At 39.5% G+C, this 16,365-nt stretch overlaps 2 protein-coding genes across 2 annotated transcripts in view; both read right to left on the bottom strand.

The window, feature by feature from the left end:
- Positions 1-3,729, bottom strand: part of LOC112239463 (probable E3 ubiquitin-protein ligase HERC3) — a 40,041-nt gene extending 36,312 nt beyond the window's left edge. Inside the window, 2 exon segments of the mRNA XM_042315605.1 lie at positions 2,186-2,523; positions 3,521-3,729. Of these exon segments, the coding sequence (XP_042171539.1) occupies positions 2,186-2,411 (226 nt within the window). The 5' untranslated portion in view covers positions 2,412-2,523; positions 3,521-3,729.
- Positions 3,730-3,895: 166 nt separating this feature from the next.
- Positions 3,896-15,891, bottom strand: LOC112261275 (probable E3 ubiquitin-protein ligase HERC3). The gene is made up of 24 exons (XM_042315607.1): positions 15,488-15,891; positions 14,916-15,030; positions 14,722-14,792; positions 14,108-14,329; positions 13,793-13,884; positions 13,470-13,600; positions 13,162-13,289; positions 12,948-13,024; positions 12,732-12,850; positions 12,488-12,547; positions 12,280-12,385; positions 11,934-12,126; positions 11,639-11,796; positions 9,823-9,897; positions 9,658-9,702; positions 9,473-9,559; positions 9,228-9,350; positions 8,870-9,013; positions 8,512-8,678; positions 5,471-5,534; positions 5,322-5,380; positions 4,908-5,091; positions 4,595-4,694; positions 3,896-4,496 (listed from the first exon to the last, which is right to left on the bottom strand). The coding sequence occupies exons 1-24, from the start codon at positions 15,714-15,716 to the stop codon at positions 4,279-4,281; spliced, it is 2,967 nt and encodes a 988-aa protein (XP_042171541.1). The 5' UTR covers positions 15,717-15,891; the 3' UTR covers positions 3,896-4,278.
- Positions 15,892-16,365: the final 474 nt, after the last annotated feature.

Below are 16,365 nucleotides of genomic sequence, written 5' to 3'. Positions count from 1 at the left end.
CTCCTCCTGCCGTGCCTCAGTTCCTGTACACAAATCTGTGTGGCCGACCATGTAGCCTAGAGAGTGGTTGGGTGGTGGTGGTGGTGGTTTGCATGCGATATAGCTGTGAGCAGCAGCTTCATAGGAATGCAGGACAGTAGAAACCACTCATAAGATGAAAGGAGAAAGATATTTCACAGCATACAGTATTGTACTGCAGCGTCATACAAACTACCTGTGTATCAGAAATATACTATTATAGGGCATTGAGTCTCAGAGTCTTATATGCCAGCAGCACACCACCCTGCATCTCACTGCTGGCTTGCCTCTGAAGCTAAGCAGTTAAGCAGGGTTGGTCCTGGATGGGAGACCAGATGCTGCTGGAAGTGGTGTTGGAGGGCCAGTAAGAGGCACTCTTTCCTCTGGTCCCCCGCCCAAAATATCCCAATGTCCCAGGGCAGTGATTGGGGATATTGCCCTGTGTAGGGTGCCGTCTTTCGGGTGGAATGGTAAACGGGTTTCCTGACTCTCTGTGGTCACTAAAGATCCCATGGCATTTATCGTAAGAGTAGGGGTGTTAACCCTGGTGTCCTGGCTAAATTCCCAATCTGGCCCTCATACCTTCATGACCACCTAATCATCCCCTGCTTCCAATTGGCTCATTCATATCCCGGTAACTGTTCCCCAAGTCGTTGCTGTAAATGAGAATGTGTTCTCAGTCAATTTACCTGGTAAAATAAGGATTACATTTTTTTTTTCTTGTTTTGATAATGGATTATTTACAAAATAACAGATTGGCTCTGTTTAACATTGAAACCTTAAAAACGGGCAATCTTCAGTTGCTGCATCCATTTTTGGACTTAAATTTTGGACTGTAAATTATACATAGACCTACCCATTGATTCTTGAAAAATATAACTTATAAATTAGTCATGAGCTTTGTGCAACTGTCAACCCTCATCAGATCCCAAAATATTAGCTTGTTTTATTCCAATGTTTGTTTACATTTCCAATGTTTTCAAACACTGTATAGACTCTAAACATGCTTAAAACTATAAGTTGAATATGTTGGATGGTCAGTCCTTTCATACATTGCTCTGCCTATAATTTTGAGAGCATTTAAATATCTCCAGGCCCATTCCTCAGATTTTTACCAAAATAGAGGTGGGGTGACTGCTTTGTTATTGTTTCAACTAAGGATTGACGCTTTAAAGGGCTAATTCACTCAAAAACAATATTTCAGTATTTTGTCCATTAGTCAGTCCACTGTTAATATAATTCCAAAAAAGTTAAGACTGATCACTTTCAGTACAGAGAAAAAAACTGTATCCTTGCCTTTGCGTATGGTAAAGCTGGTGTTATCGGCCCAACTGGATAATAAATAGGCCTATTAAATGAGAAGGTGCTCTGAGAATGACTGGTGGCAAAGGGAGTGCTTCCAACAATAATCAATGTTTTGTGATAGTTTCCAGAAGCAGTCGTCAAGTGTATGGTTGTATGGCTAAACATAAATATGACCCTTACACACACACACACACACACAGAGCAGATCATTGGTGCCTGAGATCTCATTAAACAGCCATGTGAGTGACAACACACTCCTGAGTCCTAGAAATAGTGCTTCTCCAACCTATCAACTCTCCTGGCTTAGCCTATGAGCCAGTGAGCTACCAGTAAGGATTCATCCCAAATGGCTCCCTATTTCCTTTATAGTGCACTACTTTTACACTGTAGTAGTGCACTTTATAGGAAATAGGGTGCCAATTGGGACATACACTAAATGTCATAAATAACATGAGCTTTAAGATTGTCATACCTCCTTCCTCCCAGGCATTATCCCTCTGTTTAGTAAATAGAACCTAATCCACCATGAATTCATATAGTCTGCATTGCAAAAGTGATTAAATGCTACTGTAGTATTAAGGAGGTGGGGTCTAAACAAACGTTGTGACACAGGTATAACGTTTCATTATAGTAGAGAACAGTAGAGAACAAATCTGCTCATTGGCAGATTTCCCTGCGCTTACACATTAGAGTTGCAGCCAAGTACAATAAAATGTAATATCCCACTAGATTGGGCATTCAGTATAGCAGATTTTTTTAATCCACCCACAATATCAACAAACACAGGTTGTACCACAAATAAACATCAAACAGTGTTAGCTAACATCTGCAGATTGCTAATTGGCTGGTACTGGCAGCTTACCTGGTGAGTCCCCCGGCTTGTCGTGGCCCAGCTGCCCACAGCGGTTGGAGCCGCACGTGTACACTCTCCCATCACGCAACAGGAATAGCGAATGGCGCCCACCGCACGCCACCTCCTTCAGGCCACGCCCATTGAACGCCTGGCAGCTCCGGGGTTCGTACACTGGGTCCCCCGCTCCGCCGATACCCAGCTGGCCCTCCACAGTACTGCCCCAACACAGCATCATGGCTTAGAGTGGGAAGGAGGGAAGGAGAGAGTGAAAGACAGGAGGGGAAGAAGGAGGAGAGCTTCAGGCTAGAAGGCGGCCCTGCCTTCTCCCCTTGGTGTAAATCACAAGTCTGGAACAGGGGAGAGGAGGAGAAGAAGTAGGGTGTCAGATGGTAGTAAGATCACATCATTGGCCCTTACAGTGCACTCATCATCTGATATGTTGGATCATGTTTTAAAAATGAAGTGAGGCTGGGTAAACACTCTGCTGGGGGTGGAGCCTGTGTGACGTGAGCAGTGAAAAGATAAGGTGGAAGCACCACCAGCTTGTTTAAATAAACCCAGTGCCTCTGTAATCCCTGTTTAAGTAGCACCAAACTGTCCTGCCTTAATGCAATCCACTCCCAACGTGCGTGCTATGGACAGAGTTAGCCAAGGTGAAGGCAGAGAGAGACTGCTCTAAAGGTTCGGTGCCCTCTTGGGAGTAAACATGGAGACATGGGCCCCTCCTTTCCTTAGAAGTCAAGTGGCACTTTCAGTTTACAATCTGTCATGCTCAGACAATACACATCATTCATTCTGCATGTGTCATAGTTACCTATGTGGCGTATTGCTAGATAAAGGCCTTATGGATGATGATAGTTGTTGTGATGGTTACGACAGAAAGAGGGTTACATTGACAATGAATGAATATGCAAGGGATGATTCCGAGCTTGCGCTAGCAGATGGATGTACTTTGGCTGACGTAAGATTCCAACTATTGCTCTATGCGTACATCCAATATCGTCTGGACGTGACCACCAAATGGCTCTATAGCTACTGTATATAGTTAGCTATAGCCTATAACTATGTAAAATAGTTACAGTAGCTAGTCAATCGTGTCAACTCCATCGTATTCGCTAGCGGTCGGTAACTGGCTATACGGATAAAAACGACAGCTAACGGGTAGGGCTTAACGAGATTTACAAATGCGTCCATTTCGCAGAATACTAGCAAGCTTGCCATATTTAGCCAATCTAGTGAATCTATCTGCATTTCACAGACTCTTCAACGTTCAAATATAGAAATGTAATCAATTGCACAAAACGTAGCTACGTGATTTAAAGCAACAAATAGCATGTGTTTTACCTGTAGAGATGCATTCCTGAATTCCACTAGCTGGGCGTTTCGACAATAACAAGGAAGTTGTGATGTAGGTTGATGCTCTTCGTCACTCAACATGTGACTTTGGGTTTATACTTCTATACCCACAAAGTCAGATTCCACAGCCATAAAAATGCAGTTTGTTCTTCATTTAAGACTCCGTTAGGCATACGTTTATCAGTGCTGTTAGGGTAAGGTGTTACATCACATTTTATGAAGAGACATATCAGAAAAGGGCGGGGTTTATGACTTTGTGGGTATTTAATCTAGTGCCGGGCATGACTGGTGTTCAGCAAAATCTAGCCGAATCATGCGATGTACTTGCATAACTTCCTAAAAAAAACAGTATTGCACTAGAACTTCCACAAAAAATCTTTATTAACAGTGGCTCTTTTTACTATGGCACTCATTCGCAGTTAAACATTTCTATTAACAAAGACAGCACGTCGTTTAGATATTCAAACAGCAGAGGTCTCCAAGTATCCAGTTATCCCAGTGCATGAAGGAAACATGAGTAGAACATGTCAAGAAATACATATTTATATTGGTCCACATTGTGCAATACTGAAGTAATTTAAATAGGAAAACTATATTTAAGACTACTTAATATGTTTGAAGATGTTCAGTTGTTAGCTCTGAATGTGTTTCATTGACTTAAAACATGAATAGAATAATAATAATAATAATGACTGGTGAGGATAAAAATAAATAAAAAATGCTACATGCTTCCCAGTTTAACAATTTCAAAAATCTCCAAACACATCACAGTGGGTGATAGCATGGAGAAGCTTCTCCTGTAGTGTGTCGATACTGCTGTAGTTAGGGAGGCATAACGTCACAGAGCAGGTTTGTGCTTTCGGATAATATTCATCAGCGTCAGTGCTGCCCAAAGACGTGATTTGCATCTGCAGTTTGGAGAGACTTCGTCCTCTGGGCAGTCTGTCCGTTCCAGTCAGAAAAGCTAGAAATTAGAGGATAATAATTATCCACTGACCAAGAATTTCTGGAACTATACAATTATTTACATATTTAAGTTTAATTAACTGTCTGTTAACTCACTTAAGAACTTCTTCTTTTCCTCCTCTGAGAACTCTGTGAAAACCCTCCAGAAGTTCTGGATGATGTCATCTGTGGGCCTATATCCTTGATAGTTGGCATTCTGTTATTGCAGAGAAAAACATAACGAAACAACTGCATGTACAATAGACCACACCACTGTATTATAGCCATAGACTGTATAGCCCAAACAGGATGGGACCAGATTTAACCACTGGGAGCATAGCGCTGCTATATAGGCTACCAAACATGCATGAACTTCCATATTCTATTGCTTATGTACTTTTATGACGTATCCAAGCAGGTTGAACTTTACCTGTCTCAACTTGTCCCACTCGTAGTTGTCATCTCCTTGTAGAAGTGTCATCAGCTCCTCAGGTAGAAACATCCTCCATGCCTGTATAGGGAAGCCTTTGTGGAAGCCGCTCTCAAAGTCTGCAAACTGAATCTGCACCGACTTGTTGAGCTTCATGTCAACGTACAAGTCAACATATTTCTTCCTGTGAATGATATATGGCAGACCAATGTTTATTTATGAGTTCAGAACACTTCCTGTGAATGATATATGGCAGACCAATGTTTATTTATGAGTTCAGAACACTTCCTGTGAATGATATATGGCAGACCAATGTTTATTTATGAGTTCAGAACACTTCCTGTGGAATCCTTTTGTTAGTTCAAGAGATTCATAAGATTTATATGTTGATAAGATTACTGTCATCAAATATACCTGTTGACCATGGTAACTGGGAGCTCCTCTCCATTTGGTATCAGTTCTTGCCCTTTGTACTTAGAAAGACAACAAAGATTAGTACTGCATCAGCTAGGATTACCTGTGTAGGCTACCAAAAATGGCTAAAGGTATCAATTCTCTCTTACCATGAAAACCAAATCCATTGCTTCAACTAACTCATCATCTTCATCCAACACATTCTGCAAGCCACTAATTTTAAACAAACAAACAATAAATTTGATTTGAGCAGATATATAATAGTATCTCTAAAACAACAACTACACTTAAAATGAAGTGCTTTGTAACACCCAAACTAGTGGCAACTGCGGAACCACCAACTTGAAGGAGACAAAACCTTAACTTTGCTGGAGTATTGAAACACATTATCCCGAAATGTTTTTAGATACAGTAGTATGGATTCTTTAAATCAACAGCCAGCAGTTGAAGACATGAAAATATACAGGTACAGTTGAAGTCGGAAGTTTACATACACCTTAGCCAACTAGATTTAAACTCAGTTTTTGACAAATCCTAACAGGATTTAGGATTTACATCCTAGTAAAAATTCCCTGTCTTAGGTCAGCTAGGATCACCACTTTATTTTATTTTGACTTGGGTCAAACATTTCGGGTAGCCTTCCACAAGCTTCCCACAATAAGTTGGGTGAATTTTGGCCCATTCCTCCTGACAGAGCTGGTGTAACCGAGTCAGGTTTGTAGGCCTCTTTGCTCGCACAAGCTTTTTCAGTTGTGCCCACAAATTTTCTATAGGATTGAGGTCAGGGCTTTGTGATTGCCACTCCAATACCTTGACTTTGTTGTCCTTAAGACATTTTGCCAAATCTTTGGAAGTATTCTTGGGGTCATTGTCCATTTGGAAGACCCATTTGCGACCAAGCTTTAACTTCCAGACTGATGTCTTGAGATGTTGCTTCAATATATCCACATACTTTTCCTGCCTCATGATGCCATCTACTTTGTGAAGTGCACCAGTCCCTCTTGCAGCAAAGCACCCCCACAACATGATGCTGTCACTCCCGTGCTTCACGGTTGGGATGGTGTTCTTCGGCTTGCAAGCCTCCCCTTTTTCCTCCAAAAATAATAATCGTCATTATGGCCAAACAGTTCTATTCATGTTTCATCAGACCAGAGGACATTTCTCCAAAACGTACAATCTTTGTACCCATGTGCAGTTGCAAACCGTAGTCTGGCTTTTTTATGGCGGTTTTGGAGCAGTGGCTTCTTCCTTGCTGAGCGGTATAGGACTCGTTTTACTGTGGATATAGATAATTTTTCACCTGTTTCCTCCAGCATCTTCACAAGGTCCTTTTGCTGATGTTCTGGGATTGATTTGCACTTTTTGCACCAAAGTACGTTCATCTCTAGGAGACAGAACGCGTCTCCTTCCTGAGCGGTATGACGGCTGATTGGTCCCATGTTTTTATACTTGCATACTATTGTTTGTACAGATAAACGTGGTACCTTCACGTTGCAAAGAGGCACTGAGTGTGAAGGTAGGCCTTGAAATACATTCATAGGTACACCTCCAATTGACTCAAATGATGTGCATTAGCTTATCAGATGGCATAATTTTCTGGAATTTTCAAAGCTACTTAAAGGCACAGTCAACTTAGTGTATGTAAACTTCTGACCCACTTGAATTGTGATACAGTGAATTATAAGTGAAATAATCTGTCAGTAAACAATTGTTGGAAAAATGACTTGTGTCATGCACAAGTAGATATCCTAATCGACTTGCCAAAACTATAGTTTGTTAACAAACCATTTGTGGAGTGGTTGAAAAACGAGTTTTAATGACTCCAACCTAAGTGTAAACTTTAAAACACCAGGATTGGTGTCACGACCTCGGGATGGTTGAGCTAACGTACACTAATGCGATTAGTATTATCAAGAACATTTCCCATGACATAGACATGTCTGATATTGGCAGAAACTTTAAATTCTTGTTAATCTAACTGCACTGTCCATTTCACAGTAGCTATTACAGTGAAAGAAAACCATGCTATTGTTTGAAGAGAGTGCACAGTTATGAACTTGAAAATGTATTAATAAACCAATTAGGCACATTTGGCAGTCTTGATACAAAATCTTGAACATAAATGCAATGGTTCATTGGATCAGTCTAAAACATTGCACACACACTGCTGCCATCTAGTGGCCAAAATCTAAATTGAGCTTGGGCTGGAATAAGACAATATAGCCTTTCTCTTGCGTTTCAAAGATGATGGTACAAAAAAATATTTTCAAAAATACATGTATTATCTTTTACCAGATCTAATGTGTTATATTATCCTACATTCATTTCACATTTCCACACACTTCAAAGTGTTTCCTTTTAAATGGTATCAATAATATGCATATCCTTGCTTCAGGTCCTGAGCTACAGACAGTTAGATTTGGGTATGTCATTTTAGGCTAAAATTTAAATAAAGGGGTGGATCCTTCTTTAGTTAAAGTGTGTGTGTGTGTGTGTGTGTGTGTGTCTCAGTAAACCAGATCTCAACCCAATTGAACACTTATGGGGAGATTCTGGAGCGGCGCAGGAGACAGCGTTTTCCTCCGCCATCAACAAAACACCAAATTATGGAATGTCTTGTGGAAGAATGATGTCGCATCACTCCAATAGAGTTCCAGAACTTGTAGAATCTTTGCCAAGGTGCATTGAAGCTGTTTTGGTGGTTTGTGGTGGCTCAAAGCCCTATTAAAGGCCCAGTGCAGTAAAAAAACATGATTTTCCTTTGTTTTATATATATATTTCCACACTATCATAATTCACGTTTAGTGTAAGTTTTGTGGAGACTGAGTTTTGGCTTTCCAAATCTCCATCAGATGATCAGACATCACCATGAAGTAAATTAGTTAATAGTCCAATAAGAAAGAGCGTTTCAAACCTCTCTGCCAATAACAGCACATTTTCACTCAGACCACTCTGACAGTCCTTGCAAAATTCTTGCTTGAGAAATTGTCCTCTGCTAAGAAGCTATTTTTTGGCTCTTTTTGACCATTTTAATTGAATACAATCACAGTAAGGTGCTTAATTGTTACCCAGATATGACTTGACAGTGAGATTTAAAAAATGTTTGCATTAGAACTTTAAGACACTTTATGTTGGTGTTTCCTTTATTTTGGCAGTAACATGTATAGCTTTTTCAGCAGAATAATTGTACCTTGCTTCAGTTGGAGACAGCTCTTTAAGGTCATCCAATGTTGTAGTCAGACCCAGAAGCTTCTTGAAGAGAGCCAGAGGAAAGCAGAGGTTCAGAACACACTGATTATACAGTGCCTTCCCACAGAGCAGCCCAAGTAAGTAGAATTCATCAGTAATACCGCCGTCCTATGGATTGAAAAAAACAGAATGCCATAATCTAATCAGAACTTTCAATATTTAACAGTATAATATAAGTATAACAAATAATATACATTTCTAATAATTGATATTTCTAAGTTGGTAAATAACACAAAAACATTGTGGGGGAAAGATTGAGTTAAATCTGGGAACAATTTGTAATCGAATATGGATCATACATCTGTTGTAAACCACGCAAGTCCAGAATCCTCGTAAACCTCCAGTGTCTTTGGTTCCATTGTGAGAAGTTCCCTCCCCAGGAGGCTGAAGAATTCCAGTGAAACACCACCTTCATCCACACCATCCTCTGCTTGAAACTTCACCTGGAGACAAAAAAATATGCTATTTACTCCTAAATAAGGATTTGGAAATGAAAATACTTTGCCTAATACAGAGGTAGATGTTAAAATAAGTACAAAGTCCTGGTGTTTGTATTACTTGTTTAATCACTACTCTTTTCTCAGTTCTTATTTATAGATACAAAGTCAAAATAAACATTTTACACAAAAAAAACTATAAAACCTAGCTAACAACAACCTTCAAAGGCATTGGGAAGTCGTGCCCACTTTGTCGAAGGTGCTGGAAAGCATCTTCCAGGGCTCTCTCTCTCCTCACATGTATTGTAGGGACCCAAAAGGCTAACGGTCCACCGAGGACAAACTAAAAAAGGAACACATTTGAGATATGGCAACATTTAGCCTTCATTTTTCAAATCTGATAGCAGTGTAGTAAATGAATGTGGTACATTTTTTTAATAAACAACACATTTGGAAACAACTTACGCTGTAATTGAGTTCCAATTGATAAACCATACATTTAGCCTCTGTGTTGAAGATGCAGGATTGTCGGTGAAATGTATAAAAGAATCCCTGACATAAGAAAGAAATTAGTTAATCGACAATGTCAATGAATATTTCAAATAATCTATTCTGAATTCAATTGATTGGTGTTGACTTTCATGGCTTACCTCGGGAAGATTTAGGTAGTCATAATATACAAGTGTGTTGAGCATCTAAAGAGGATTAGAAATGACTAAATCATTTTCCACTCTTTGTAGATTTCAGTGACATCATGAACATAATTACCCATTTTGATACCAACCTGCAGTCATTTTATGAGATAGGCTACTCACATTCCGAAGCATATAATTGGTTCTGTTGATGTGGAAATTGCTTGCCGCAATTTTGATGCGTCTGTTGCAATTGACCTGAACAAAACAGAGGTTAAGGGAGCATACAACATTGCACATTTTCTCCATACATACATATACAGAGCCTTCAGAAAGTATTCACAGCCCTTGACTTTTTCCACATTTTGTTGTGTTACAGCCTGAATTTCAAATTGATCAAATGTTGATTTTTTTGGTCACTGGCCAACACACAATACCCCATAATGTCAAAGTAGACTTGTGTTTTAGGGAATTTTTACAAATTAATGAAACATTTAAAGCCGAAATGTCTTGAGTCAATAACTATTCAACCCCTTTGTTATGGTCTAAATAAGTTCAGGAGTAAACATTTGCTGAACAAGTCAAATAATAAGTTGCATGGACTCACTCTGTGTGTAGTAATGATTTTTGAATGACTACCTCATCTCTGTACCCCACAGATACAAGTCAACACCAATTAATTCAATTCAGTATAGATTCTTTGACATATTCATTGACATAGTCAATTAACTCATTTCTTTCTTATGCCAGGGCTTCTGTTCCAATCTGTAAAGGTCCCTCAGTCGAGCAGTACATTTCAAACATAGATTCAAGCAAATAGACCAGGGAGGTTTTCCAATTCCTCGCAAAGAAGGGTAAAAAAACTAAAACATAACAGACAATGAATATCTCTTTGAGCATGGTGAAGTTATTAATTACACTTTGGATGGTGTATCAATGCACCTAGTCACTATTAAGATACAGGCGTCCTTCCTAACTCAGTTGCTGGAGAGGAAGGAAACCGCTCAGAGAATTCATCATGAGGCAAATGGTGATTTTAAAACAGTTACAGTTTAATTAATGGCTGTGATAGAAGAAAACTGAGGATGGGTCAACAACATTGTAGTTACTCCACAATACTAACCTGAGTGAAAAGAAGGAAACATGTACAGAATATGAATATTCCAAAACATGCATCCTGTTTGCAACAAGGCACTAAAGTAATACTTCTAAAAAATGTGGCAAAGCAATTCACTTTTTGTCCTGAATACAAACTTTTGGGGCAAATCCAAATCAACACATTACTGCGTACCACTCTCCATATTTTCAAGCATAGTGGTGGCTGCATTATGTTATGGGTATGCTTGTAATCGTTGAGGACTGAGGAGTTTTTCAGGATAAAAAAGAAACGGAATGGAGCTAAGCACAGGCAAAATCCTAGAAGAAAATCTGGTTCAGTCTGCTTTCCACCAGACACTGGGAGATGAATTCACCTTTCATCAGGGCAACAACCTAAAACACAAGGCCAAATCTACACTGGAATTTCTTACCAAGAAGACAGTGAATGTCCCTGAGTAGCCGAGTTACAGTTTTGACTTAAATCTACTTGAAAATCTATGGAAAAGACCTGAACATGGTTGTCTAGCAAATGAACAACTAATTTGACAGAGCTTGAAGAATTTTGAAAAGAATAATGGAAAACTGTTGCACAATTCAGGTGTGGAAAGCTCTTAAAGACTTACTCAGAAAGACTCACAGCTGTAATCACTGTCAAAGGTGCTTCTACAAAGTATTGATCAAGGTGTGAATACCTATGTAAATTAAATATTTCTTTATTTAATTTTCAATACATTTGCAAACATGTTTTCACTTTATCATTATGGGGTATTGTGTGTAGATGGTTGAGGGGACAAATTTTTTGTAAATACATTTTGAATACAACACAACAAAATGTGGAATAAGTCAAGAGGTATGAATACTTTTTGAAGGCACACAATTATGGCAATGGATATTTATTTACCTCATACAGCCTCTCCATAACCTTTACAGTCCCTTCAAATTGTTTGTCAGCAGCATAATCCTCCTCTGCCACCATACGGAGATACTCTGCTGACACATAGTGGAATGTTTTCACCAGAGTTCTGAAGGGGGTGTCGGGAAGTGTCGACCATAGGCCCTCTATTGGAATTAGACAAAAGTTTAATACCACAGCACACAAAACCTGCTATATCTTAAAAAGAGAGAAGAAGAGGGGAGGAGAGAAGTCAAGACAAGAGAAGAGAATGGAAAAAAGGTATACTGATGGATGACTTTACCAAGGACCTGGAGCTTGTCTGGGTTCAGTCTGAGGACGGCAGCAGCGAAGGCCTCAGTAATATCCATGCCACATTGTTGTTTTAGGAGAACCCTCAGGAGCTCAGGGATGATGAGGTACACCCTCAGACCCTCCACCCCAATGGGATCCTTACTCAGGGAGGGAAGGAGAATGCGCTGGACAACATCTTCAACCTAGAACCATGACAGGAGTGCTTGTGTGGGTCACAACTAAATGACTTATCGTGGCTTACAGTATCAATGACTGGTCAAATTGAATATCAAGGACAACAAACAGAACTATTGAAAATAAGTATCTGATCATAAATATAATATATGAAATGATACCTCAGCCAGAACTTTATTCTTTTTAGCCAGCTTTTGAAAAGCCAGTCGGGCGAATGACAAGTCCAGGCCAGAGTGCTTCAGTGAGGTTTGATAATGTTTGTCACGGCTAGTGATTGATGAGATCAATAAATACTATTAAATATGCAACAATAAAACAAACTGTTCAATAATGTGATAAAACATTCATGGATAGGCAGTGAGTTTTTACCTTTTGTCCAGGAAGCTCCCATTTAAACATGATGCAGAAGAGAATGTTTTTGTGATTTCCCTGAAAATAAAAGTGAAGAATCTTATAGTTCAGTGTATGTAAGTTCCTGAGTTCTTCATCTTTTCAGTAGTTGTTTTGTGTCACTGACTCATGTATGTTTGTGTTGCCTTGTCGAATTATCAACCATCATGAATTGCGTATTTGTATTGAGCCTAGGCATCAGGTTTATTTGTATTATACTAACTTCTGTATCGTCTTCCATGATTTTGAGTCACAGTCCGAGATCCATCTGTTAATGATGTCATCATCTAATGTTTGAGTCATTTTTCCGAGATTGGAGTCATTCAACCCTTTTCCTGATTCCTGTTATAACAATTTTATGCATTGTATTAAAACAATGTTAAGTAGTAAGGACAAACAGAACAAACTAACTGTAAACTTTGAACTGTAAACACATTACTTGAGTAGTGCTGCACAAGGCAAAAGAATGGTTTCCTCCAGCAAAGGTTTGTTCAATTGGCTGGTCATCAATGTGGTCTGAAAGTTACCCAAAACAGTTAGGATGTTATAAACCTGTTATTTTATCATTTCATAGAGACCAACATTTCAGCCTAAGTACTGTATTGCATTTTAATTAGGTTACGTTATGCAAAGGAAAGGAATGTTTTAACTACCCTGTGGTAGGTGTACTGGCAGAGGCACAGACTGATCCATCTTGACTCCATTTCCCAGCTGCCCTTGCTCTCCATGCCCAAATGAGTAGATCTTTTTGAAGGAGCCCACAAACGCCAATGTGTGGTTTCTAATATGACAAACAGGATTGTAGGTAAAGGAAAAATCACAAATCAACTGTGATCCCTAAGAATGGATATATCCAAGAATATACCCAGTGACACCCCAAGCTACATCCATTGATCTTTGTGTGACTATATATGATTTTACAGAGATTCACATGACTTATATCAATCTAGTAACTACATACCTTCCACATGCTATCTGGGTCACCTTTGCCCCCCAGAATTCGGCCACCAGTCGAGGTCGTAGTTCATTTCTGAGAGAGTTGTGTCCAAGCTGTCCATATCGACCCGAGCCAAATGTGAACACGAAACCTCCCTAGAACAAAAGCCATTCACACAGTTATCATGAGGATGTGTTCGGCTCCTGTTGTTGATATGAATGTTTCTACTGTATGTGATGCTAACCAGCAAGACATCATTGGTCCAAACATTCTTTAGCTCTTAATGGTACTGGGAGAAAAAACATAGTATCAGTTGGAAATATTGTTGTGTAAAAAAACGTCAGAACCTTTGTCAGAACAGCAGTATGCTCCCCTCCACAGGAAACAGCAACGGTCTTCTTTAGATTCAAGCAATCAACAGGAGCTGGAGCAGGTCTGTCTGTAGAAAATAGATTTCACCTATTTTTTTCTTTGCTTGTCTTTTTCTGTTTTGACTATTGTAAAAAGAAAAAGCTATTAAAAAAAATCTACGTCTACTATTTGACATTAAATTATCTACTCATACTGTCTGCTTCAAACATATCAAACATATTACTTTTCTTTAAAACATACCAACTATTAATGAAAGAGATATTATTTTATAATATTTGTGTATACAGTACCTATTGTGTCCCCCAGTCCCAGCTGCCCGGCGCTGTTCTTGCCCCAGCCGAACACAGCTCCAGAGAGGGACAGGGCGAAGCTGTGGTCTCCCCCAGCGGTGATCTGGGCCAGGGGGATCCCTGACAGAGACTTGACAGGCTGGGGAGACGAGGTGCTGGGCTCTCCCTCCCCCAAACCCAGCTGTCCGCTGGAGTTCTGGCCCCACGTGAACACTTTACCATCTAATGGAAGTTAAAATAATATCTGTACATTGGAAAATCTCATAGGACACGTGCTGCATTGTTAGAGTATGTACTAAATGTAGTTTTATTTCTAATGTCTATTGTGAACCTTCTCAAACTCATTTGTTTTTTTCACCTTTTATTTCTGCACTATGAACTTTTGGGCAAGATGATGTCCCAATAAAACATCTCTATTTTAGCATCAAAGCCTCTGTTTATTTTATATTTAAAATAATTGACAGTGTGCAGGTCTCCATCTCTTCCAGTATTCTCATGTTGATATCTATGTACCTGGAACAGAGACTGTTTGGTATAAAGGACATTCAAAGAGCACATAGAGCCTCCTATCATATCCCTTCTCAAACTGAGTGATTTAGAATGTGATTGTTTACCTTGGGTTAGTGCAATGGAATGATGGTCTCCACATGCAACCTGAATTACGTGATTCAAGTTACCCACTGGTCTGAGAAAACACAGACAACCAAAAGTAATCATTACAACATGGTCAATTACTAGAATTGACAGAAGCCACTAAAATGTGAGTCGGCCTAAGCCAAGAGATGTGTCATTTATGTCAAGCACCCACCTGGGAACATTGGATGATTGGGTGAGGCAGAAAACTCTGCCCTCTTCAGACAGTAAAATAATATGTGCATCACAGCAACTCAGAGCCAGAATCTTCTCCCTGCACTCCACACCCTCTACACACATGAAATATACATTAAATGTATTAAATAGCTTAAAGGGGCAATTAGCAGTTACTTCATCCAATTTTTAATAATATGTACCCATTGATTCTTGAAGAATATAACTTAGAAATGCCTCGAGCTTAGTTCAACTGTCACACCCCATCAGAACTCAAAATATAAGCTTGTTTTACTCCAATGTCCGTAAACAATGTACACGTAAACAAACACTGTATAGTCTCAAACCATTGTTAAAACTATAATGTTGATATCATGGATGGTTCGTCCTTGCACCAATAGCACTATCTATGAATTTGAGAGTGGTTACATCTCAAGCCCCATGCCTCAGCTCTATACAGAAACGGGCGGGGAGGACGCTTTGTTATTGTTTCACCTGCTGATTGCCGATTTAAACATTTTGTTTAAGCAGTTCAGTAAAGAAGTGGGGAAAAACACATAGAAAGGTGCTTACTCAGTTTTCCTGTGATCCTTCTCCCATCTTTGTCATCTTGCATCCGAGCGAGGGACACTTGTTTCCCATTATTTCTGATGAACGCGACCACTTTATCACCTGCAGAAAGATGCGTAACTGGAGATTTCAGGTGTATGACATTTACGCAACCGTCCGTGTTCGCCTTTACCAAATCATTCGATTTCACTAAACCGAAGCCATCACGGGTGTTCTCTCCCCACGAAAACATTGTAAATGTGTTATTATCACCGTCTAAACGTATCCATAATCAGCTCATCTTGATGGAACACAGGACGGTCAGTCTGCGCCCTAGGAGTCAGTGCGTTCTGAAAGCGATGAACGAGAGCATATGACATATCTGTAAAAGAAACACAGCAAGAAACGAAAACGAAACCTAAGTTGGCATTTTCCTCCAAACAGAAACGTATGTCACAATGGGCATGGCCTGAGTAAACGAAAATATCAGGTTGGCTCATATGCAGTGGGACAGGGTAGAGGTAAAGTATTTTAAACAAACAAACAACCCAGCTAGCACATTTGGTTCCTTGGAAGTTGTTCGAAAGTACTTTTTTGGTTTCCCATTGGTTCTGGGGACAAAGCCATACGTTTCCTGACAGTGAAAACAGAATGTTTTTTAAGCATTCTGAGAATGGAAGTGAAAATGTTGCCTGTTCCGGGAACTTACATTTTTAGGTTGCAGGGAGGTTTTTCTATGGTTCCCTGAAAAATTTCCTGGGGTGTTTTAATACCATTCTGAGAACAGAAATTATAGGGTAATAAAATAATGTCCTGAGACTGTTTTAATAAGAATTTTAATGACACTGCTAGTTTAGGTTAACTGTTTTGAACTCCAAGCACAATTAATTTGCTTTGGCATT

This window comes from Oncorhynchus tshawytscha, unplaced genomic scaffold (assembly GCF_018296145.1).
Source record: "Oncorhynchus tshawytscha isolate Ot180627B unplaced genomic scaffold, Otsh_v2.0 Un_contig_4718_pilon_pilon, whole genome shotgun sequence".
Taxonomy (NCBI): domain Eukaryota; kingdom Metazoa; phylum Chordata; class Actinopteri; order Salmoniformes; family Salmonidae; genus Oncorhynchus; species Oncorhynchus tshawytscha.
This window is presented reverse-complemented; position numbering and strand designations above follow the sequence as displayed.

What these genes read in the sequence shown, in the direction of transcription:
- LOC112261275 (XM_042315607.1), bottom strand. Translation starts at nt 15,716, where the DNA reads ATGTTTTCGTGGGGAGAGAACACCCGTGATGGCTTCGGTTTAGTGAAA. An exon ending in GCCAGTACACCTACCACAGG is followed by an intron (nt 13,025 to 13,161) that starts GTAGTTAAAACA and finishes GGTAACTTTCAG; the next exon opens with ACCACATTGATGACCAGCCA. An exon ending in AGAATAAAGTTCTGGCTGAG is followed by an intron (nt 12,127 to 12,279) that starts GTATCATTTCAT and finishes TCATGGTTCTAG; the next exon opens with GTTGAAGATGTTGTCCAGCG.